The sequence below is a fragment of the Mesoplodon bidens genome, assembly GCF_964165515.1.
Source record: "Mesoplodon bidens genome assembly, chromosome: 5".
Taxonomy (NCBI): Eukaryota; Metazoa; Chordata; class Mammalia; order Artiodactyla; family Ziphiidae; genus Mesoplodon; species Mesoplodon bidens.
In genome coordinates, this window is record NC_138161.1 from 58,390,131 (window position 1) to 58,415,326 (window position 25,196).

The 25,196-nt window shown below is 34.3% G+C and overlaps 1 protein-coding gene across 3 annotated transcripts in view; it reads left to right on the top strand.

Annotated features, from left to right (window-relative positions):
* NECTIN3 (nectin cell adhesion molecule 3) overlaps positions 1 to 25,196 on the top strand; it is a 141,378-nt gene that overhangs the window by 54,887 nt on the left and 61,295 nt on the right. For 2 of the 3 annotated variants that reach the window (XM_081234061.1, XM_081234062.1), the window contains exons 3-6: positions 3,320 to 3,616; positions 7,251 to 7,368; positions 11,223 to 11,374; positions 19,265 to 21,078. In XM_081234061.1, coding sequence (XP_081090187.1) covers positions 3,320 to 3,616; positions 7,251 to 7,368; positions 11,223 to 11,374; positions 19,265 to 19,845 — 1,148 coding nt within the window. In that variant the 3' untranslated portion in view covers positions 19,846 to 21,078. Of the gene's footprint in view, positions 1 to 3,319; positions 3,617 to 7,250; positions 7,369 to 11,222; positions 11,375 to 19,264; positions 21,079 to 25,196 lie in introns of those variants that run through there. The other variant, XM_081234063.1, reaches the window with a different exon arrangement.

Consider the following 25,196-nt stretch of genomic DNA (forward strand, 5'->3'; position numbering starts at 1 on the left):
TGAATATCACAGTAAAACAGTCACATGAATTTTTTGGTTTCCCAGTGTTATAAAAATTATGTTTAGGGCTTCCCTGGTGGCGCAGTGGTTGAGAGTCCACCTGCCGATGCAGGGGGCACAGGTCCATGCCTCGGTCTGGGAGGATCCCACATGCCGCAGACCGGCTGGGCCCATGAGCCATGGCCGCTGAGCCTGTGCGTCCGGGGCCTATGCTCTGCAACGGGAGAGGCCGCGGCAGTGAGAGGCCCGTGTACCGGAAAAAAAAAAAAAAAAAGTTTATACCATACTATAGTCTGTTAAGTGTGCAATAGTATTATGTCTTTTTTTTTGCATCTTTATTGGAGTATAATTGCTTTACAATGATGTGTTAGTTTCTGCTGTATAACAAAGTGAATCAGCTATGTGTATGCACACATTCCCATATCCCCTCCCTCTTGCGTCTCCCTCTCACCCTCCCTATCCCACCCCTCTAGGTGGTCACAAAGCACGGAGCTGATTTCCCTGTGCTATGCGGCTCCTTCCCACTAGCTATCTGTTTTACATTTGGTAGTGTATGTCCATGCCACTCTCTCACTTCGTCCCAGCTTACCCTTCCCCCTCCCCATGTCCTCAGGTCCATTCTCTACATCTGGATCTTTATTCCTGTCCTCCCCCTAGGTTCTTCAGAATCACTTTTTTTTTTAGATTCCATATATATGTGTTAGCATACGGTATTTGTTTTTCTCTTTCTGTTACTTCACTCTGTATGACAGACTCTAGGTCCATTCACCTCACTACAAATAACTCAATTTTGTTTCTTTTTATGACTGAGTAATATTCCATTGTATATATGTGCCACATCTTCTTTATCCATTCATCTGTCGCTGGACACTTAGGTTGCTTCCATGTCCTGGTTATTGTAAATGGTGCTGCAGTGAACATTCTGGTACAGACTCTTTTTGAATTATGGTTTTCTCAGGATATACGCCCAGTAGTGGGATTGCTGGGTTGTATGGTAGTTCTATTTTTAGTTTTTTAAGGAACCTCCTACTGTTCTTCGTAGTGGCTGTATCAATTTATATTCCCTCCAACAGTGCAAGAGGGTTCCCTTTTCTCCACACCCTCTCCAGCATTTATTGTTTGTAGATATTTTAATGATGGCCATTCTGACTGGTGTGAGGTGATACCTTATTGTAGTTTTGATATAATAGTATTATGTCATAAAAAACAATGTACATACCTTAATTTAAAAAACATTTTGTTGCTAGAAAATGCTAACCATCATCTGAGTCTTCATCCAGTTGTAATCTTTTTACAGTAGTAACATCGAAGATCACAGATCATCATAACACATATAATAATAAAGAAAAAGGTTGAAATATTGTGAGAATTACCAAAATGTGACAGAGACAGGAAATGAGCAAATGCTGTTGGAAAAATGGTGCTGATAAACTTGATCAGTGCAGGGTTGCCCCAGACTTTCTATTTGTGAACAATGCAATATTTATGAAGCACAATACAGCAAAGTGCAATCAAATGAGGTGTGCCTGTATATAAAAGCAGTTAACTGATAAATTTTATGCATTTGAATTAAAAACTTCTGCTCATCAAAACACACCATAGGGTAAAGAGACAAGCCCTAAACTGGTGGAAGATATTTTCACATATAATCAGAAAAGGACTCTCCCAAATCAGTAAGAAAAAAAAATTGGCTTTAATAAGTATTTTGCAGAAGAAGAAATTCCAAATGGCTCATAAACAAGAAAAGATCCTTAACGTCATTCATAATCTGAGAAATTAGAAACAAGGTTTCAGTGATATGCTGTTACGTACTTACAAGGTTGGCAAACATTGAGAAGTCTGACTATCAACTGTAGTGGGTATGTTGGACCAACCAGAGTGCTAAGATTGGGAGTAAATTGGTACTTTGGAAAGCTTTTTGGCATTAACTGATAAATAATGGAAATAAACATAGTACCAAGGGATAAACTACAGGACCTTTTATACAAATATACCAAGATACATGAATGAAAATGTTTCTTATAAAATTGTTTGTACCAAACAGGAAATAGCACCAATGTCCAACAGTAAATGAACCATACGGTAGTTAAAACTAATAATTTATACAATTGCCTGCAAATCTAAATGATCTAAAAGTAAAAAGTAAAAAAAAGAAGAATTGCAAAATAATAATCTAAGGCTAAATGATCCCACATAAATAAATCTCAGGAACAGAACGTTGAGACAAAAAATATTTAAAAAATGAACCAATTAGAAATTTTGGAAATGAAAAATAGTCTTTTAGATTAAAAATTTAATGCACACAGTAACCTATAGGCTTGAGCCAAAGAATTCATGATGGTGAGTACTCAGGAATTTACACAGGAGCCTATAAAATTTGCTGGAAAATATGAAGAGATAGCTAGCATATATATGGAGGGTAGATTCAAGGAGTCTAACATTAAGGTTACTTCCCCTGCTGAGGAGCTTTCTTATACCAGATAAAGGTAGGTAGCATGTACATTTCAATAAACTGTTAGTGACATTACATTTTAACAGTACCTATATTAAATGTGTTGTAAACATTTTTGCTGCAAATTGAAGCATTTTATGTTAAAACCACCTTTTCTTTTCCCTGGTGGCGTAGTGGTTAAGAATCCATCTGCCGGGGCTCCCCTGGTGGCGCAGTGGTTGAGAGTCCGCCTGCCGATGCAGGGGACACGGGTTCGTGCCCCGGTCCGGGAAGATCCCACATGCTGCGGAGCGGCTGGGCCCGTGAGCCGTGGCCGCTGAGTCTGCGCATCCGGAGCCTGTGCTCCGCAACAGGGAGAGGCCACAACAGTGAGAGGCCCGCGTACCGCAAAAAAAAAAAAATCCATCTGCCAATTCAGGGGACACGGGTTCGAGCCCTGGTCCATGAAGATACCACATGCCGCAGAGCAACTAAGCCTGTGTGCCACGGGCTTAATAGTGTAATAGTAATAGTACCTTTAATCTCCTTTCAGAGTAGTAGTACCTTTAATCTCCTAATGGAAATTATGATCAAATTTGCAGGAATTTTTTTTATATACTAATTTTGGGGAAAACTCATTTGTCCCTGTAAAGAAAAGTGTATCTTTACCAGGGAGAGCCATCTTTGTGATGGTTATGTAAAGTCTTGCTTTTTGTTTGGCCTGGTTCATGATCTTCTCGTTCCAAGAACCCAGCTGCTGTTGGCATTTAGTGTGTGTGTATTTTATATGCAGTTGTCTCTGAGTTTATGAAATATGGCTAGTTGTGGCTTGGAAGGAGTAAATATGCTTTTGATTGAAATGTAACTAATTTTTTTAAATTTAAACAGTTGAACCCACTGTGAGCCTGATAAAAGGGCCAGATTCTTTAATTGATGGAGGAAATGAAACAGTAGCAGCCATTTGTATCGCAGCCACTGGAAAACCAGTTGCACATATTGATTGGGAAGGTGATCTTGGCGAAATGGAATCCACTACGACTTCTTTTCCAAATGAAACAGCAACAATTGTCAGCCAATACAAGCTTTTTCCTACCAGATTTGCTAGAGGAAGGCGGATTACTTGTGTTGTAAAACATCCAGCCTTGGAAAAGGACATCCGATATTCTTTCATATTAGACATACAGTGTAAGTAAAGAATAACATTTGCCTTTTAAACATCATGCATTTTATTTTAATTTTCTCCCTTTAACATAATTCTGTATCAAGCTGTCTTTAGTTTGAATATTTAATATTCAGATATTGTTATAGATTTTCCTTGTTGACGTTTTTTCTTAATTTAAAAAAGAATATTTTCATGGCAATTCCATTTAACCAGAACATATTTATGTTTGTAAAGACAGACAATGATTTTAAAGTTGCTGTCCAGCTTAAAATTATTTAGGCTTGTCCTTTTTAGACCTTAAAAATAAGCTAGACTTAGGTGAATTGTGGAAATTTATACCTCAGAATGTGCAATACTTGGTGAAAAACAGCTCCTTCTCCAATCCAATTAATTTAGCTGTTATTCATTTTTATTGATGCTACCCATGATGTTTTCAGCAAGGATCTTTTACTTCCTAGATGCATTTTAATTAGTTTGAAAATTTGTGTTTTTTCAGTATTATTTCTAGTCTGATTTTATTGATCATGTTGTAAGATCCTCATAAAGGTAAAACAGAGTCATCATTGGGATAATAATAATCTTAGATAAGGTTCAAACCTGGCCCATCTTGTGCTTTTATTTTTTGGTTAAGGGATACTCTTGTGTGTATGTTTGTGTGGATATGTACGTGTGTGTATATACTTTCCCCTCTTCTATAAAGTTTCTCATTTTTGATACATTCTTTGTGTAGCATTTTAAAATTTTGAGCAAGAGAAAAAGTGACGGTGCAGATAGCATATAGCAAAGATAATGAAAATTAAGTAGGTTGAAGATAAAATTAGGAGAAGTGTTTAGGTTCTGGTGTCATTTCTGTCCATGCACAGATCATAAATCTATGTAGGTTTTTGAAGGAAATGTTCTGTTTTTTGTTGTTATTGTTTTCTTTGATATGACATTCATGGAATTTTACACATATTCATTACACTTGGTATAATTAATGTTTTTTAAAACTAATTCTTTTTTTTTTTTTTTTTTTGGCTGTATGTGGGCCTCTCACTGTTGTGGCCTCTCCCCTTGTGGAGCACAGGCTCCGGACGCCAGGCTCAGCGGCCATGGCTCATGGGCCCAGCTGCTCCACAGCATGTGGGATCTTCCCGAACCGGGGCACGAACCCGTGTCCCCTGCATCGGCAGGCGGACTCTCAACCACTGCGCCACCAGGGAAGCCCTCTTTTTTTTTTTTAACTTTTTTTTTTTTTTTTTTTTTTTTGCGGTACGTGGGCCTCTCACTGTTGTGGCCTCTCCCGTTGTGGAGCACAGGCTCCGGATGCTCAGGCTCACCGGCCATGGCTCATGGGCCTAGCTGCTCCACGGCATGTGGGATCTTCCCAGACCGGGGCATGAACCCGTATCCCCTGCATTGGCAGGCGGACTCTCAACCACTGCGCCACCGGGGAAGCCCTAAAACTAATTCTAAGGATCTTTTAAAATATTTATAGGGTTAAACTTGAGAAGCTGTATTACATGGATGTTATTACCATTGTATTCTTGAGTGCAAATACAGTCCTAGTAGTAGTCCCTCGGTATCCATGAGGGATTGGTTCCAGGACTCCTTCAGTTACCAAAATCCAAGGATGCTCAAATCCTTTATATAAAATGGCATAGTATCAATATTTGTATGTAATCTACACACATCCTCCCATGTGCTTTAAATAATCTCTAGATTATTTAAGAATAATACCTCAAGAATACCTCAAGAATTATTCTCAAGAATAATACCTAATACAATGTAAATATTATGTAAATAGCTATAAATTCAATGTAAATACTATGGAAATAGTTGCTGGTATGCAGCAAATTCAAGTTTTGCTTTTTTTGAACTTTGTAGAATTTTTTTTGAATATTTTTCAACCACAGTTGGTTGAATCCACAGATGCTGAATTCATGGATACAGAGGGCTGACTGTACCTTCTTTTCTCCTCAATTATTTAGAGAATCCAAATAAAATTTTTCTTTTTTTTCTTTCTTGCTTTTACATACTTTTAACATTTCCTTTTTCTTTTAAAATTTACATCCTGGTTGTAAGTACCATTAATATTTTTCTCATATTTTTTTCTTCCCTGTGTCTAATAATGACTGAAATTTTCTTCAGTATTTATACTATTATTTTTTGTTTGCCTGAATGAAATTCTAAATGTGTAAAAATATTTCTCCTGATGTAAAACTTTATAGTTATGGTTTAGATTTAGTGGCCTACTCCTAAAATGTTCTCAGAGTATTCTTTTCTCCTGTTAATTGGGCCCTCTGAAACATGTAAACAAAGCTTAAGGAGATAAAATCTTATATCCAAAATTCGTATCTCAAAATTTGGAGGTATTCTTTGGGGATACTTTACTACCTAATTTCTCCTCCTTTGAAAATAACTTAAATTCACAGATATCTGTACTGTTCTTTCAGTAACATTTTTATTACCAATTTTAAGTTAGAAAAAATGTTTGTTAATTCTTTGTATTTATAAGAGGCAGACTTTTTTTTAATTATTAAGGTAATTGTACCTTAGTATAGAAAGTTTAATTTTTTACTACTTTTTTCTGTAAACCTTGCTTGATTGACTTCAGGCTTCCCTGCAGAGTTAAAGACTGACCTGTTCTCTCTCTAACTTCCCATCTGGCCATGTACTTTTTATCTAGTTTACTTGTATAGCTCACAGAAGGATGGAATGTCCCTGTACCATACGTAAATAGCATTTCTTTATCTTTTCTCTTAGTATCCTATTCTTTTCCTTCTTGGCCCTCATAATGGATTTTAGTTAAAGTTTTTAAAATGTCATCTTTCCTGTTACCATTAGAATATAAGTTTTGTGAATACAGAGTCTATATGTATACTAAACATCTAAAACAGTGCCTGTCACTTAATAGGAGCTAAACAATGGTGGTTGAATGAATGATTAGTATTGGATTTTACAGTTTGAAGGTATAAATTTATATTGATGGTAGATGTGGATAATTGCTCATTTAGCTAATTATATTGCACATATGCTAAAAGACCTTTGGGTACTTTTAGGCCATGAATAAAAATTTAATGTTTTAGAATAGTTGAGCCCTCAGATAATTTACTTTAGTTGTGATTATCATCTTAGAAAGTTTGTCACATCTTTACATGCCCAAAGGATATTAATTAATTGTAATATAAGGAATCTTATTATTATTATTATTATTATTTTTGTAATTGACTTGGTATCTCTTAGGGGATATTTCCTTATGAATTAAACATTTCTTTAAAGACAGTTTCATATAGTGACTTGGTACTTAAATGCCATGTCTCATCAAATTACCAACTATATTTTCTTTGTTCATATACCTCTGCGTATTTCATAACAGGACTCTTACATTTTGCTTTTGGTGATTATAGGTTTGTGAATATTCTTACATTGTGTCCGTGATAACTAGAATTGTACATGCTTATAGCTGCCTAGTGTTTGGTGCTCATTGTCCATTCATTCAGTCATTCTTTTAGTCAACCAGTATTTACTGAGTACTGTATTCCTTATTTCTTATGTATATGAGAGAAGGGAAATACACCACTTCTAAAGTTGTGTATTATGTTAACACTTTATCGTTGTGTATTGCATCTATCATAAACAAAAGATAACCTGTTGTATAATGCATTTATTTTATAGACGCTCCTGAGGTTTCAGTAACAGGCTATGATGGAAACTGGTTTGTAGGAAGAAAAGGTGTTACTCTCAAGTGTAATGCTGATGCAAATCCACCACCCTTCAAATCTGTGTGGAGCAGGTAATAATGTTAGATACTTCTAAAGAGAAATTATTTAAAAGTCAGAAGTATTCTTTTTTTTTTTTTAAAGAAGTATTCTTAAATGCATATTGGAAGTTGTTTTTATCAGTGTAATATATGATTACACTAAGAGCTGGAAATTAAATTAAGGGTTTCTAAGTGTTTTTCTGCCCCACCTCTCCCCACCTTCCAGCCCCCGTGATTGAGGCTACTTTGGCGACGTTAGCAATTCTTTCTGGTGTTTATCATCATCGGTCTTAATCTGCTGCTGCTTAATTTACTAATCTTTAACACTGTCTATTGACTTATTATGAAAACGAAAATTTAATTTTATATCTACCCCTTCACACGTAAACATACTCATACACATATTCCTGACATTCATCGTCCCAATGAAATTAAGCTACTTTGAAATAAACTGTGTAATCGTTGCCTCCCTATGACAGGTAAATATTATTTACTGAGAGTTAAGTAGTATACTGGAATTTTGTTTTCTTTTGTTCCTAAAGCTGTTTGTTTTTCCTGAGGCTAATAATTGCTTCTTTTTACTTGTGTAGTTTTCTATCTGAATATCCTTAATTCTCATTATCTGTGGAATTTCAAACTGCTATTCTGAGGTTTGCTTTTGTATTTCTCAGTGTTTGCACCCCTCCCCCCACGCCCCACACCTTCTCAGTCTAGAGAATTGTATCTGTCAACTGTGGATTCTCTTTGCTTCTCTCCTCTTCTTTCTTTTTTTTTCCCCTTGGTCATTAACCCTGCTTTTTTTGTTTGTTTGTTTGCTTGTACTGGAATTCCTATTTATTGTATACTAAACATTCTCTCTTACTTAGTTTTCAGTTTTTGTTGTTCTCCCAAGATTTCCTCGATCCCTCTGCTCCACTGATTGAAAATTTTCTTTTGACATATTTTCAGTTTCTAAGAGTGTTTTCTTATTCTCTGTTCATTTTCATAGCATCCTTTTCATATTTTATGGATATAGTATCTTCTGGTTTCTTCCTAGAGATACTAGAATTATTTCCTCTGCAGAGTTTTTTCTGCTTCTTACATATTGTTTCTTTTTTCCTCCAGGTTCTTTTTTTTGTTTGTTTGGTCTTTCATTTTGTAGATATTTCTTAATTTTCTCAGTTGTCCAGTCATTTCACAGTGATGCATTAAAATAAAATGCTGAGTGGAAACTCTTCAGCATTTTATTTTAAGTGGGGAGTGCCTACTGGGTAGATTCCACTTCGAGTGATCAACTAGAGAGGAGTTTATTTCACTGGGGGAGCTTCAGATATCAGTTACTGAAGAGGAGAATTCTTTTTTTCATGGCCATTCAGTTTATTTATTGAATTAACCTTCATTATTTTGCCTAAAACATAAATGCCTGGTATCTGTATGGAGTTGAGAGGAGTCTGTTTTTTTGTTTCTTTCAACTTTCAACTGATCTTATTTTTAGCGCTCTGCCTCACCCTGGCCTTCTGCAGTACAGTGAGTCAAACTCCAGATCTTGGGTTCAGTGGACCACATTTGCTGCTTCCTCATTCATATGCCTCCTGCAAGCACTTCTTCAGCCAAAAGCAGAGCTTTTCAGTCTTGGTACTGTTGACATTTTGGGCTGGATAAATCTTTGTTGTTGGAGGCAGTCTTGTGAATTGTGGGATGTTTAGTGGCATCCCTGGCCTCTATTCTCTACAGCCAGTGGCACATACTCCCCCCGCCCCCAGTTGTGACAACCAAAACTGTCTCAAGACATACCAGGTATGTCACCTGGAGACAGAATTACTCCTGATTGGGAAACATTGGCCTAAAGCATATATTGTTTTCCCCATCTGTTTTCTGTCTTCTAAAAGTTTGTTGAAACATCTGATGAATTCTACCTCCTGTTCTCTTTCTCCGCATTGGTTTTTAATAGTTTGTTCATTCCTTTAATCTTACTTTAGGTGGTATTTTGTGGGTGCAAGGAAAGAGTATATTTGGTCAATCTATTGTCTTTAAGCAAAGATAAAGTTTTAAAAGTAGAGAAGGCCTTCCATTTACATTTTCTTCAATGTGGGAAGAAGGCATTGGTTAAGATGTGTGATAGGGTATTTTTAAAAGTCATACAATTCTGAGTTCTTATCCTGGTGTCTGTACTTGGAGATGTCTTTTTTAAATAAGTTATTTAACCTTTCTAATCCTTTGTTTCCTCATTGATAATGGTACCCCATAGAGTTTTTGTGAGGGTAGAGACAGTGAATATAAATCATGTAACATAGGTACAGGAGCATGGAAGGTACTTAGCGTGTCATTTGTTGTGAGTTTAATATGATATTTAGATTTTTCTAGCTTATTTGAATAAACAGCTTTAAAGGATTATAAGCCATTTTTATATTTCTCAGAATTAAAGTGGTTAGAATTTTGGGCCCAAAGTACAGAGCTAACTGGTAAGTACATAGACTTCATATTCATTCTTATACTCCTAAAAAAAGGGTTTACCTTTTGAAAGCTGATGCTTGTAAAAATGTTCTTTCCAAAGTCCTCTTAAGAAGAAGATATGGGGTTTTTGTTTTTGTTCTTTAAACCATGTAAGAATGTTACCTTTATCCTTCAATGCAAATTAAAGTCATAGCAACTGTAAAAGATTTTACTGATTGTTCTTTTATGCACTTGAGATCACAGACCAAAATCCTTCCATCTGTTCTCCAGTGTTGATTTGCTGCTTTCTACCTTTTCATTGTTCTGTGTTCTTATTACCTTTGTAATTAGTTGTTGGTCTCCTACTAATGTGCTTAGATCATTGAAAGCAAGGACCAAATCTTATTTACCTGTGCATTTCAGCAACACCAGCAGAGCAGAATATGGTAAATAGTAAGTTCTTAGTAATTAAAATAATGGATGGCTGAGTGAATGAATGAATGCACTTTTTGAAAGTCTGCTTAGCTCAAACTATAGTAGTAGTTGAGTGCCTGGGTTTACTTCACTTTTTATCCTCTTATCTTAAAAAATAATTTATGGGCTGTAAAAACACTTTCAAAATAAAGACCTATCGGTTTTTTTCCCCCCATGGGGTATACCCTAAGGTTGGAAAAATGAGGTATAACAGTATACTTAGTTCCATTGCAATGAATGGTTTTAGAGTTCTTATAGTGGGATTTTATTCCTATTATGGTTTATAATAATGTGTACACCAGATAGGACCTTTTAACCCAATTAGTAGAGAAACCATTTAAAAAGAGTTATTATTGATACCAAAGGTGCATTGGTTTTTTTTGTCACAGATGCCTACCTTATGAATGAAGTTATTTTATAAGAAGACCCTTGTTGGTACTTTAGAAATTAACCATCTTTGGATAGGGCACAGTATAGATTTATTTGTTCAGTATTAAATGTTGCTCTTTAAATATGTTACAGAAGGTGCTAAAACATTATCATGTACTAAAATGATGACTTTTCATTAAGAAAGTTGTAGATATACATGTATAGATGCATAATTCACTGAGAATTATTTTAATTCTTTTGATACTATGGGTATGTCTTCAAATAATGTATATTTCTAATTTTCCAGTTTTCCAAATATAATTCTTTAAAAATCACATATTTTTTCCTCTCCTTCCCTCCTATTCCCTCTATTATGTTAGCCTAGCTTCACTTATATGAATTGATATGAATTGATATTTTGAAAGAATGGGTATTCTTAATGGACTTTATCAATTAATTCATCTCTATTAAAATGAAAATTCATAACATATGCTTTTATTTCATAGTGACTTTTACCTAAAGGATACTGATTCTTTCACTGACAACTAGGAAGTATAATGTCTTATTTAAATAGCTGTCAATGAGTAGAATCTGAAGATATTTAAAGTAATTTTGTGCCTTTTAAAATATAGGTTGGATGGACAGTGGCCTGATGGTTTATTGGCTTCAGACAATACTCTTCATTTTGTCCATCCACTGACTTTCAATTATTCTGGTGTTTATGTCTGTAAAGTGACCAATTCCCTTGGTCAAAGAAGTGATCAAAAGGTCATCTATATTTCAGGTAAGTTACTGTTTACTCACAAAATGAGTTACTTAAATTATTTCTGTAACAACAATCATAACAATAACACTATGATCTAGGCAGTAATTTATACTTGTGAAGATGCATATTCCTCAGTGTGAGGTTTTCCAAATAATCTAAAAGATATAATAAAGCAACTCTACCTGAAATACATATGTAAAGTGGCATTCCATTACTTAAAAGATGTCAAAATGTCTCTGCAATAAGTTCATATACATTTTAAGACCTTATACATATAACTAATTTTTCAGTTAAATAGTATTAGATATTCTTTTTATCAGTAGTGTGTACCTTTCTAGGTTCTTTCATATTTACACCAAGAATAAATGTTGGATTTTTTTGTTTGGTTTTGGTAAGCTACTCTGCACATGTGTCTAATAAATAAAATGGGATATCAATTTTGATGAACCTCTTATTAAATATCATTGTCACTCAATATGAGGCTATACCATATAGAGTTACTGAGAGGTGAAGTAGGAACACTACTGAAGATGTTCCAATGAAATAAAATTTAAGATGTGTTTTATGGTCAGTCCATAAGCCACTAAGAACTTAGATTTTATGCATTCCATTTGTTTCACTGTGAATGTTTTTATCAGTTTGACTGAGTATATATTAGGGTATTTACAAAACATAGTTGGAGCCAAAAATATATTTTTCCTGGGTGTAATAAATAATAAATTATCAATGGAATGCTTATTTATAAAAATTATATAAATATTTTAAACGTCTCCCTCCTGACTATAAGAATGTAGCAATCTTTGTGTCTAACAAATGGAAAGAGGAAAAAGGAAGAGAATCTTGAGAAATGGAGGTTTGTATGGTAATTAGATAATAGGTAGTTAAGATTTTTTTTTTTCAGTCTAAAACTAAATTTTTCTTAAATTGAAGTATAGTTGATTTATAATGTTTCATGTGTACAGCAAAGTGATTCAGTTTTATATATGTATAGATATGCTTTTTCAGATTCTTTTCCATGATTTTAGAGAAATTTTAAGCTTGCATTAATGTTACATTCTTAGTCCTTCTGCGATCACTTAATCTAAGAACAGTTTCCCATATTATTTTCTCACAGTGTTTACCACAGTTTGTAGTTGTATGCTTATTTATTTACCTATTATCTATCCTCATATTTCAAAAATTTGTGTTTGCTTTTTTTTATTACTGTATACTCAGCACTTAGTGCCTGGCACATGATACACAATTTTTTTTTTGCGTGTATCTCACAAGAAGATTAGAGCTTTGTACATCTCTAGCTAGTCCTTTCTGCCAACAGCAGTGCTTTGGTGTAAATCTATTAGTATATTAGTCTCTCTTTCTTCCCTTAGAGGTTTTTTTATTTAAAAAAAAAAAGGACTCTTAAAGCCACAGGAAATCCATATTTAAAATGTGGTTACCTAAGGACCGATTACTTTTTATTTCTGTTGTACAAAATTTGGTGTGGGATATTACTTGTAAATCCTAGGCTCAATGTGTTCTAAGTATGTAATCATTTAAATATCAAGGCTCAATTTTGGTGTCTTATCTATTGGTGATATGTTAAATTTATATCTTTGGTATTCTGGGTCCATTTCCCAGTACTCGTGACTTGTGTGTCCCACTGCCTCTTAGTGATCATTAGCCTCCTATGTAGAAGTATAATATGCATTCAGAACTGAGTTCCTCATCTTTCTTCTTCCTCTTGCCACCGAATCTCTTTCTCCAGCAGTCTTTGTTTGCCTTTTCAGTTATTGGTAGCTCCATCCTTACATTTGCTCAGGGCATGAAATCCTTGATACTTACTCCTGATGTTAATTTTCCTCTCATACCCCACCCCATCCATCAACAAATTGATGTGAGCTCTCTCATTATGTTATATACAGAACCTTACCAATTCTCCACTTTTGTTGCCAGTATTCTGGCACAAACCATCAGGCAACCCTTACTTCACTATAGAACAGCCATTTAATTTTCCTACTTTTCAATCTGTCATCAAATGAGCAGGCAGAATAATCCTTTTAAAGGGCATGTTGGATCACGTCAGTCCTCTCCTCCAAACCTTCCATGGACTTCCCATTTTGCCCCCAATGAAAACCACATCTTTACAGTGATTTTTTTTTTTTTTTGCGGTACGCGGGCCTCTCACTGTTGTGGCCTCTCCCGTTGCGGAGCACAGGCTCCGGACGCGCAGGCTCAGCGGCCATGGCTCACGGGCCCAGCCGCTCCGCGGCATGTGGGATCTTCCCGGACCGGGGCACGAACCCGTGTCCCCTGCATCGGCAGGCGGACTCTCAACCACTGCACCACCAGGGAAGCCCGAGGTTTCCATTTTAAATATGGCTGTGAAGGTGATATTTGAACAAATACCTCTTTCCCTGAAGATATGAGGATATCTGAAGAACATTCTAGGCAGTGGAAACAGAAAGTGCAATGACTCTGAGGTAGGAATGTGCCTGTTCTGTTCAGAGAACAGCAAAGTGGCCAGGGTGGCTGAAGCCAGGTGTACAAGGGTTATAATAAGAGGTGAGCTCAGAGAGATAATCTAGGGCCATAACATGTACAGAGCTTATAAAGTGAGAGGCCCACATACTGCAAAAAAAAAAAAAAAATTGAAACTTCTCTCTTCTCACCCCTTTACTACTGTCTGTCATTCTTCTCTGCCTTATTTTTTCTCTGTGGTACATATTACCATGTGACATACTACATATTTTATTTATATGCTTGCCTGTTTTTACCCCCACTAGAACATATTTCCTAAGAGGGCAGGAGTTTTGTGTGCTTTAATCAATACTGTATTCTCACCCTCTGCAGCAATCTTTAGCACATAGTAAGTGTTCAGTAAACTTTTGTTGCATGCATGAATACATTTGAGAAGAAAATAATCAGGAAAGAATAAAAAATTCAGTCTGCATTTATGTGAATTTATTATTTTTTTGACAGAGGTACTAATATACCACTGATGATAAAATTTACACATTTTAAAATCAACCTCTACTAAGTCTTATAAGAGTGGAAACAAAACTTTGAGTAAATATGAAAAATCACAGTTAATTACCACTGAGTATTTCAGAAAAAGATAGCATTATATGAGATGGTTTTTGTTAAGTAATCATCAAGAATTAGACTTTAATTTTCTGTCCAGTCTTTAATACAGTATACTGTACTGAGTTTAGTTAGCTCCTCTCTGAGCTTCTTAGTGTATATCATGTATCCTAGATATAAATTGCTTTCCCCAACTGATTATTAAAGCCTACTAGTAGGCTTTTATCACAATAAAAGGCCATAACTTATACAGTAAATGATCAGAAAGTTAATCTTTATCATTGTGAGTTATATGTACCCATTTTCCTCTAGGAAAACATTTTAAACTCAATAATAAAATTTATATTTTAAAATTTCATAAATGATATTTTAAAATATTTGTAAAAGGAATGTATGCTATGACTGGAGGCTAAAAAGTTCTACCCACAACAGAATAGAATTAGCAACTCAGAGGGAAATTATTTGAAATTTTGTTATACATTTTCCCACATTGGTATAAGTTATTGTGCAAGAGGTACAATATTCAAGATTCAAGACTGCAATATTCAACTTCAGTTATTACTCATGATGGTACAGTGGCTCTTTGTCCAGGACTAACTGACTGCTTAAAATTGTGTTTTTCTAGTTGCTTTTGGTGTGTGTGTTTTCTCCCTGATACCTCTTACGTCTCTGGGACTAGAGTAGCGAATTTTCATATATCACTTAAGTTCCTCATGCCTAAAAATCAAAGTATATTCCTATGCAAATCTTGAATTTCAAATCATATAATTTGAATGAATTTCAATCCAGACATAATATCAGATGCACTTAATCCTTCAACTTTAACATTTATAGATTTTGTTTATTTAAACAATTTATATAATCTAAAAGAAAAGAGAACCAATTCATTCAGTTTTTTTAACACAGTAATTATTAGGCTAAAATATACTTTATAGCTACAGAGGCTTTACTGGACTGTTCGTTTTCCTATTTGGCAGAATTCGTTAATTTGAAAAAGAAACTTAAGAAGTTGTATGTGGAGAACTCAGAATCTACTAGTTTATTACATTTGTTATATATTTATTTATCACATTTAGCAAAGAATATAAAAAATAACAACTGAATAAATAAGGAATGCTTATTTATTTATGGGAACGATTTGTAAATCATGATAGATAAGTAGCTATTAGTGATTACAAAATTGTCCTCCAGCCTCCTTTCACAAAGAATGACTCTCACTGTAATTATCTTGGAGCAGAGCAAGAATTGGAAAACATGAATAAGTGTCTCATGTGAATCATGATATGTCCATTGCTTAAGATACAAAATATAACGTTTAGCAATAGTCCCTCTTATTAAAAGTGAGGCTATGCTATTTTTTAAAATTAATTTATTTTATTTTTGGCTGCGTTGGGCCTTCATTGCTGTGCTCGGGCTTTCTCTAGTTGTGGCGAGTTGGGGCTACTCTTCGTTGTGGTGCGCGGGCTTCTCACTGCAGTGGCATCTCTTGTTGAGGAGCACGGGCTCTAGGCGCGTGGGCTTCAGTAGTTGCAGCACGTGGACTCAGTAGTGGTGGCTTGCGGGCTCTAGAGCGCAGGCTTAGTAGTTGTGGCGCACAGGCTTAGTTGCTCCGCGGCATGTGGGGTCTTCCCGGACCAGGGCTTAAAACCGTGTCCCTTGCATTCGCAGGCGGATTCTTTTTTTAAAATTTTTTTTTATTACTTTCTGCTTTATAACAAAGTGAATCAGTCATACATATACATCCGTTCCCACATCCCTTCCCTCATGCATCTCCCTCCCTCCCACCCTCCCCATCCCACCCCTCCAGGCGGTCACAAAGCACCGAGCTGATCTCCCCGTGCTCTGCGGCTGCTTCCCACTATCTATCTACCTCACGTTTGGTAGTGTATACATGTCCATGCCTCTCTTTCGCTTTGTCACAGCTTACCCTTCCCCCTCCCCATATCCTCAAGTCCATTCTCAAGTAGGTCTGTGTCTTTATTCCCGTTTTACCCCTAGGTTCTTCATGACTTTTTTTTTTAATTCCATATATATGTGTTAGCATACGGTATTTGTCTTTCTCTTTCTGACTTACTTCACTCTGTATGACAGACTCTAGGTCTATCCACCTCATTACAAATAGCTCAGTTTCGTTTCTTTTTATGGCTGAGTAATATTCCATTGTATATATGTGCCACATCTTCTTTATCCATTCATCCGACGATGGACATTTAGGTTGTTTCCAGCTCCGGGCTATTGTGAATAGAGCTGCAATGAACATTTTGGTACATGTCTCTTTTTGAATTATGGTTTTCTCAGGGTATATGCCTAGTAGTGGGATTGCTGGGTCATATGGTAGTTCTATTTTTAGTTTTTTAAGGAACCTCCATACTGTTCTCCATAGTGGCTGTACCAATTCACATTCCCACCAGCAGTGCAAGAGTGTTCCCTTTTCTCCACACCCTCTCCAGCATTTATTGTTTCTAGATTTCTTGATGATGGCCATTCTGACTGGTGTGAGATGATATCTCATTGTAGTTTTGATTTGCATTTCTCTAATGATTAATGATGTTGAGCATTCTTTCATGTGTTTGTTGGCAGTCTGTATATCTTCTTTGGAGAAATGCCTATTTAAGTCTTCTGCCCATTTTTGGATTGGGTTGTTTGTTTTTTTGCTATTGAGCTGCATTCGCAGGCGGATTCTTAACCACTGCGCCACCAGGGAAGCCCTATGCTGTTTTTACACTAGTTGAGGAGGGGCTGGTAGGTTTGAAAATTTCTAGAACTGCTGACAAAATAAGATTTTTAAATAGATTTATTTTGGTTACTCTTTTTTTGTTGTTAGATTTTCTGAAAGTTTTATTTTGTTAAATCTCAGTTAAATACACAGTAGATGTCCATTTGTGTTCACGTAAAGAACATTACAAGTAGAAATAAATGTCAGTGATTTTTTCTTTTTAAGAATACTTCGTAAAAATGTACAGTTATGTATCATATTTGGTGAGAGCTCAGGTGTACATGTACTATTCTGAGAAAAATACCACTTCATTAAGAGCTATCAAAAACTTTAAAAATTTTATGTGCACAAAAATGTGTGAATTTTAAATCATTAATTAGGTGATTTGTGCTTTTGTTTAAACATGCTGATGCCCATTTATTATAACACTTTTTCCTTTGGGAATCATTGTAAAGATGACATTTAATATGTAAAACTTCCATTAGTCCTCCTCCTCAGAAAATACATGAGTTGTTTTATAAATGATTAATTTTTAGTCTGTTTCTTTAATATCCTGGTTCTGTGAGGTTGGATTATATGAGGCTTTACTACTTTTATAGTAGAAATGATCCTGCAATTTCACAATTTTTTTTTAAGGTTGAATTTGTTCTCACAAATTAAAACTCTTCTTTGATTCATTTACTTACATATAATATGATAACTAATTCACTTCAAGGTACTTGACTGGATTGCCTGTTATATTGGTTTAAACTCATAGGAAATTACTTATAATGTACTTGTTACATTTTACACTGTACTTGCTAAAGTTTTACTACATTCTGTACATATGGCATTCCGTGATGAAACCTGTTTCAGTAAGTATTTTTCTTTAGCTTGTAATTTTAGAATAACTTACCCCATGTAGATTTAGTATTTTTCTAACAATCACTTTTTAAAAGCTCTGTCAGTACCACTCATTTAAAAAATAATTATAGGAGATTACCATTTGGGTCATTTGTTTTTTATCAATGAAGAAATTCAAGATTTTTAAAGTCATCCTTTCTTCAAACTCTAGAATTTTGTGTAACATGACCTACAAATACCACTTAATTGATAATTAACCAATCTTTAATTTTTACTATTTATGTTTAGTTGCTTTTTAATATTAATGGCTATTTACTCTGTAATCTAATGGCAATACACAGGATCATTTGCTCTAATATTTAAGTATCATTAGAATGTTCTCTCTAAAATATTAGCTGCTCTTTCTGAGACTCCATCCTAAAGCAATGTGACATTGAATTTTGCAGACATGGTTGAAATTTCTCAATTTCCTAAATGTTCAGATATCTTACCCATGGAGCATAGACATGATGATGACATTTTTATAACACTGTATAGTTTATAACATGTTTTTACTTTGTCTGTTGGTCTCATTTGATAATAGCCCATCTGGCTAACATAGTTTAAATATGTGCTTTTTATTTTTTAAATCTCTAAATAATGGTATATACTACATATGTCCTTTCTAAAAATTATAGTTTTCTTTATTTAAGGAAAATATTTTTGAGAGAATTATTAAGTCAACAGCTTATACTATGGCCACTTAACAAGAATCTATAGTTTTTCATTCTTTTAAAGATAAGTTCAGCTCTTACAAAAATAAACTATATTAGGTAAAGATGGATTTCAAGAAAACAGCTTTTAATTTTTTCATTCTTTTATTAGTTTATTCTGTTATTTCCTTGTGCTACTGGCTAAGAAAATGTACATTTGAATGATTCGATTTAATTTTTTAGTAATGATAATTCTTAAGCCAGCTGTATATAGGACACTTAAATAGTAGTCTTAATTTAAAAGAAAGTATTTCTTAGAATACAATATCACGCTTAAACTTGGAATAGAATAATTTAGGATTTACGCCATACATAATTTTTCATTCCCTTTACATAATTGGTAACTGACTAAGTGTCAGGTTTTTTTTTACATACAGAAGTATCACTACTTTCTAATCTTAAATTAAGAATGAAAAACTATTGTTACTATGAATATATTTTCATTAACTGTGCTGTCTTTTCAACTTGCTGCTGAATCAGCCTGCATTGACATTCTTTGCCTTTCTGTGTCTTGTCTATCTTTACCGTTTCCATTAGATCCTCCTACTACTACCACCCTTCAGCCTACAATTCAGTGGCATCCCTCAACTGCTGACTTCGAGGATCTAGCAACAGAACTAAAAAAATTGCCCTTCCCATTGTCAACTTTGGCAACAATTAAGGATGACACAATTGGCACAATCATTGCTAGTGTAGTGGGTGGGGCTCTCTTCGTAGTACTTGTAAGTGTTTTGGCTGGAATATTATGCTATAGGAGAAGACGGACGTTTCGTGGAGACTACTTTGCCAAGAACTACATTCCACCATCAGATATGCAAAAAGAATCACAGATAGATGTTCTTCAACAAGATGAGCTTGATTCTTACCCAGACAGTGTAAAAAAAGAAAACAAAAATCCAGTGAACAATCTAATACGGAAAGACTATTTAGAAGAGCATGAAAAAACGCAGTGGAACAATGTAGAAAATCTCAGTAGGTTTGAAAGACCAATGGATTATTATGAAGATCTAAAAATGGGAATGAAGTTCGTCAGCGATGAACAGTATGATGAAAATGAAGATGACTTAGTTTCACATGTAGATGGTTCCGTAATTTCCAGGAGGGAGTGGTATGTTTAGCAGCCACTAAATGTGACTTAACTATGTACGATGTTTCATTCATACTAGTTGATCATTTTCAGATTGTTCATACTTTTTCTTGAGGAATAATAAGCTTTTCAACCTGATTTTCAAGCTTACTTTTTATATTCTAATTTGACAAACGGAAATGTAAAATCTGGGTTCAGTGTATCTGAGCTGCTTTACAGTTTTTTTTTCAATGCTGTACTACTGTCTCAAGATTTAAATTTTAATGCAGAGTACTTTATTGGTCTGAGGCACACAGGTAAGAAGAAATGTCAACGTTAAATGAATGACCTTTTTGGTACAAATATTAAAAAAAAAAAACTACCTTGGCATTGTGTATTAAATGTTTACCTAAGACTATAATCTCAAGTAAAATGTTTGTTAAACATATACCTCTCAAAATTCATCACCACTAAATGATACTACATCAAAATTGACTATAAAACTAATTCAAGAAATGTTTATATATATTTTTAGTATACAAAAAATTCAGCCTGATGAAACACCTTTTCTTTTCAGACATTATTTTATATGTTTCTATACAAGTGGAATCTTTACCTCTGCATTTTAATGAGCCTTGCCATAATTACTGTAGAGTGGCTTTTCAAAGGTATTTTGTTGCACTAAAAACTGTGGTAGTACACTCAGTGAACATGATGTGTGGAAGAGCATAATTAGCTGATCAATATTTTTGTCCAAAATATATACAAGAGTAATAAAAACATGCCTTTTAAACATGATAATTACTACAATTTTTTCATCTCTGGAGGGCAATGCTTATATTGTCATGTGAACATAGGTTTTGGTACATGAAGTGGTAGTTTTGTTTTAATGATTTATGTCCTAAATATAAGAATAATAATGAAAAGATGATACATAGTTTAATAGAGTGCAGAGAGAGCATTTCAGTATATGGAAAACCATGGGTAAAACAAGCATTGGAGTACCATTTTTAGAAATGAGACAAATATTTCAGCCAAGAATCTGTGCAGAGAATTTTGTAGACCATCTTGTTTTAGTCATTTATTATTGATGTTGTTCAAATGGATATATAGGGAAAAAAATAGAATAAACTTGGAAATTTGAAATTTAACAAGAAAAAATCTGAATTATAGAACCAATCACTAGCACTTGCTGATGGATATTGACAAACCATCCCCCTTTTCCTCCTAAATGTATGTATGTGTTTCAAGATTTTTGTTTTTCCAATTAAAACTGGAAACATCATGAGGTCTTTTTGTTTTGTTTTTTGTTTTTTACATAATTAAGTATATCCTTTCCAAAAATCATGTATCTTTTGAAAAAGAAGTCTTACCTAAATCTTCAAATGTGGATCTTCTTTGTTAGGTAATTAAATTGCTTCTACAGTGGAGTCGTATACAATTATAATGATGACAACTATTTTGAAGACCAAAGAATATGTTTTATCTGTTGATTCATTTGAAAAAAGGACTGTGTAGAATTGCCTTAGCTGTTTTGCCAGGGAGTTGAAATAGAAGTTAGCAGGAGAATCATAAATTAAATAACTTATTTTGTTAATAAAATGGCAATGTAGGTACTTTTTTTTCACCTTCCCAACTGCTCCCTTCCCAGTCCTCATCAAATCTAAAAAAATGTTTTTATAAGTCAAAGTTCTAACGTGTTCATAGAATTTTGTAAGTAGTGAAGGCTTTATTCTCAGTGATTATAACCTAGTTTCCTTTATTTTAACTAGCAGTATTTTGTGGAAGTTTGAAATCTATTTTATTTCTCTCCCTCAAACACTTAGTATAACAGTAAAGTGTTGGTTAAGGATACAGTTAAGTTCATTGATGTCTTGTTAAAAATATTTGGTTTAAATATGGCTAACCACTGACCAATATTAAGACTCTTTGGTCCCAATCATTGGAAGAAAAACTTTCTTGATAATACCTTATGATTGAAGTGACTTTATTTTTTTATTTAAATGTTAGCAATGATATGGCCATAAGAAAGATGAGTCTAAAACTTTTTTCCATGAAAGATGAAAATTTGTGGCTTTTTTGAGCAAAACATCCTCTTTAGAATAGTGGTTTGAAGTGTCATATGAATCTGAGAAGAGTAATCCCATTTAGAATATTGTACAAATCACAACTTGAGTCTAATCCGAAGGAAGTTTGCAACGTATTCCAAGAACTGTACTTTAAAATATATCTACTTAGTGATCATGAACTTTCTTTTAAATAGTGGCCATTGTATGGTTAGGGTTTTTTGTTTAGTTTTTGTTGGTTTGGGTTTTTTTGTTTTTGCTTTTTTTTTTGGCAGTGGAGAGGGACATGGAACACTGTAAGTGAGTATTTGATGTATTCTGCATCCTTTCTGAATCATTTGGCAAGCTACTAAAAGACTTCAGAATTTTAAGAATATGATATTATACTAGTGCTTAAGACTTTCTGAAGCATTGCACTATTGTTTATTAGAGCTTTATGTATGTTTACTGTACATAGAGACTTGTTTGTAAACATAGTCGTATTAATAACCAGTTTTTTAAATTACTTCTTGAGTATCAGTAATGTGCACAGCTAATTGATGTATTGAACTCCTACTCTCTTCTTGGAAAAGGTGGAAGAATAGTTTTACTTTATTTTGGCCGTGTTTATTACCTTTATATTTGAACTGGTTTTTCATTTTTGTGTTCACTTTAGAGTTTTATTTCACAGTGGTTAAAGTACTTCAGTGATACAGTGGAGATGAATTCAACTCTTTGTTTTTCCCTTTTTTGCATTTTTATTAAAATATGTTGAAACTTTAATAGGCTAGGGGTTGACTTTAAAAGTGGTATTTGAGAAGTACTTTATAGTTGAAAGATTTAGTATTTTACCGTGTGCCTGAAAGGTTTCTGTTTGATAAGTCTAACATTAAAGAAACCATTAGGGTTTTTCAGTAGTAGGTATTGCTTCTGATAGCCATATATAGGAAAGTTATAATGGTAAGCCTGGCTGAATGTTCGCATAAGGGGCTATAGGAAGTACAATGTATAAGTGCAAAAATTGAGAGAAATGTAGCAATATTAGATGCAAAAACATCTGATTTTAGTTTGATTTTGCTTTTGGTAAATACTGCTGAAACAAGGTATGAACAAGAAGTTGTTAATGTGTGGAAGTAAGCAATGTGAAGTGTAAGGAAGGAAGAAATGGTACCCATATTGATTTTTTAATTCTAACAGGGGAATGATTTACAGATTGGATTGTTTTTCCTATTTACTTGTTAATGTATCATCCATAAAAAGCTCTTTTCTCAAATTTTTGTTATATTGGGATATATTTAGTTTTAACTTGTACCAGGGATTTTTTTTTTAACCAAGTTACTTATCAGGTGGTAGCCCCAATAGCCGTTCAATAAATCTTTAAATAAAAGTTTTAAAAAAAAATTCTTAAGAGGCATATTTCTGTAACAAGCCTATGGCTCTGGATTACCTTCTTTGTCCGCATTTTGATTTTTGCTGGAGAGAGAGAGAGAGTGTGTGTGTGTGTAACTTAGTTTCCTTTGATTAATGATGTTTTGTGGAATTAGAAACCTATTTTATTTCTCTTTCCAAACAAGACTATATCAGGTTAAGGATACAGTTAAATAAAGTTTGAGGAAGCATCTAAGTTGGCATGTTAAGCATTATAAAATTTACTTTTAATTAATCATATAATTCATATCTCATATATACATATCATCAGTAACATTCTCCACAGTCATGAATTATCTTCTCTCTCTAGTCCTAGCAGTTAAAATAAATTTTAAATGTTTGCTGTGACTTTGACGTAAGTCAAATTTTTAAATATTAGCTTTCAGTTTGGAATTAACACATTTCATAAAATGTTTTTTAAGTTGGCATTTAGTGTTTTTAACTTGTTGCTTGTGAGCTGCTTTGAGTAGGAATGACATTGTTTCTTATTGTTTGTAGTTACCTTCTCCTTGTTCCTCATTTCTGACATTTGAAATTATGATACAGGGACTTCCCTAGTGGTCTGTTGGTTAAGACTCCATGCTTCCACTGCAGGGGGTGCAGGTTCCATCCCTGACTGGGGAACTAAGATCCCACACACTGTGCGGCTCGGCCAAAAAAATAAAATAAAAATAAAATAAATAAACACTGTTATAAAACCTAAAATATTTTAAGATAAAATAAGTTAAAATTTGATACATTTTTCCCCCTAAACTTTAAACTATTTTAGAGCAAGCAGCAGTTTTTTTCAAATAACATACAATTTGACTGGATTAAGTTTGGTTTCATTCTTGTTATACCAATAAAAATTCATGCATGAATCTTTGGAATAGTGTACAGAGTATACCAACTTTTTGGTGTTTTTTTAAAAAAATTGTTTCTGTTTATGCATTTCTGTTTTCTTCTATTCCAGTAAGCTGCACTTTTTTTTCTTAAGTACATGTCTACTTTGAGTTGAGTAGTGATAGGTTTCCATCAAGAGCTTGAAACCAAACATTGCTTACAAAAGCTTTTGCTATATATACCTACCCTTAGGGGTCATTTCTTTTCTTGAACCTTGATAATAGTTATTTTATCATGTTCATTTCAATTTTGAAGGGTAAAATATTCAATTTTGTGATTTTTTTTTTTTTGTGGTACGAGGGCCTCTCACTGTTGTGGCCTCTCCCGTTGCGGAGCACAGGCTCCGGATGTGCAGGGTCAGCGGCCATGGCTCACGGGCCTAGCCGCTCTGCGGCATGTGGGATCTTCCTGGACCAGGGCATGAACCCGTGTCCTCTGCATCGGCAGGCGGACTCTCAACCACCAGGGAAGCCCCAATTTTGTCATGTTTTATTTCACTTGCCTTTTAGTTAATAGCTGCTGTTTGTTCTGGCTGGGCACTATGGATGAAGCCTAGTGAACATGAGTTTAGCAGAATAAAGTATAAATCTCAAAACTTGAGAATAATTTAAGGCCTTATTTCCTTTCATGCATAATACTTCTGCATAGACGTGATACCTAATTTCACAGTCTCAGTTATGAGAAATATCTCAGGGAAAACCTAGTCTTGAAGGGACAGTTTGATCTAAAAGCTAGAGGAAACAAGACCTAGAGACTTTGACCTTCCTGTTTAAAAAAAAGATTATTATTAAAAAATATGCAATAAGACAGAATAATGAAATGAATGTTCATGTACCTGCTTCAGTTATTGTCAGTTCATGGTCAGTCTTGTTTTATTTAAATTTCTGTCTATATAATCCCTCCTGCCATTAGTTCATCTGTAAATATATCAGTATGTAGCTCTAAAAGTTAAGGAACATTTAGAGAAAGTAACCACAGATTCATTACTACACCAGAAATGAATAATTCCTTAATGTCAAGTATCCAGTGAGTGTTCAAATTTGTAATC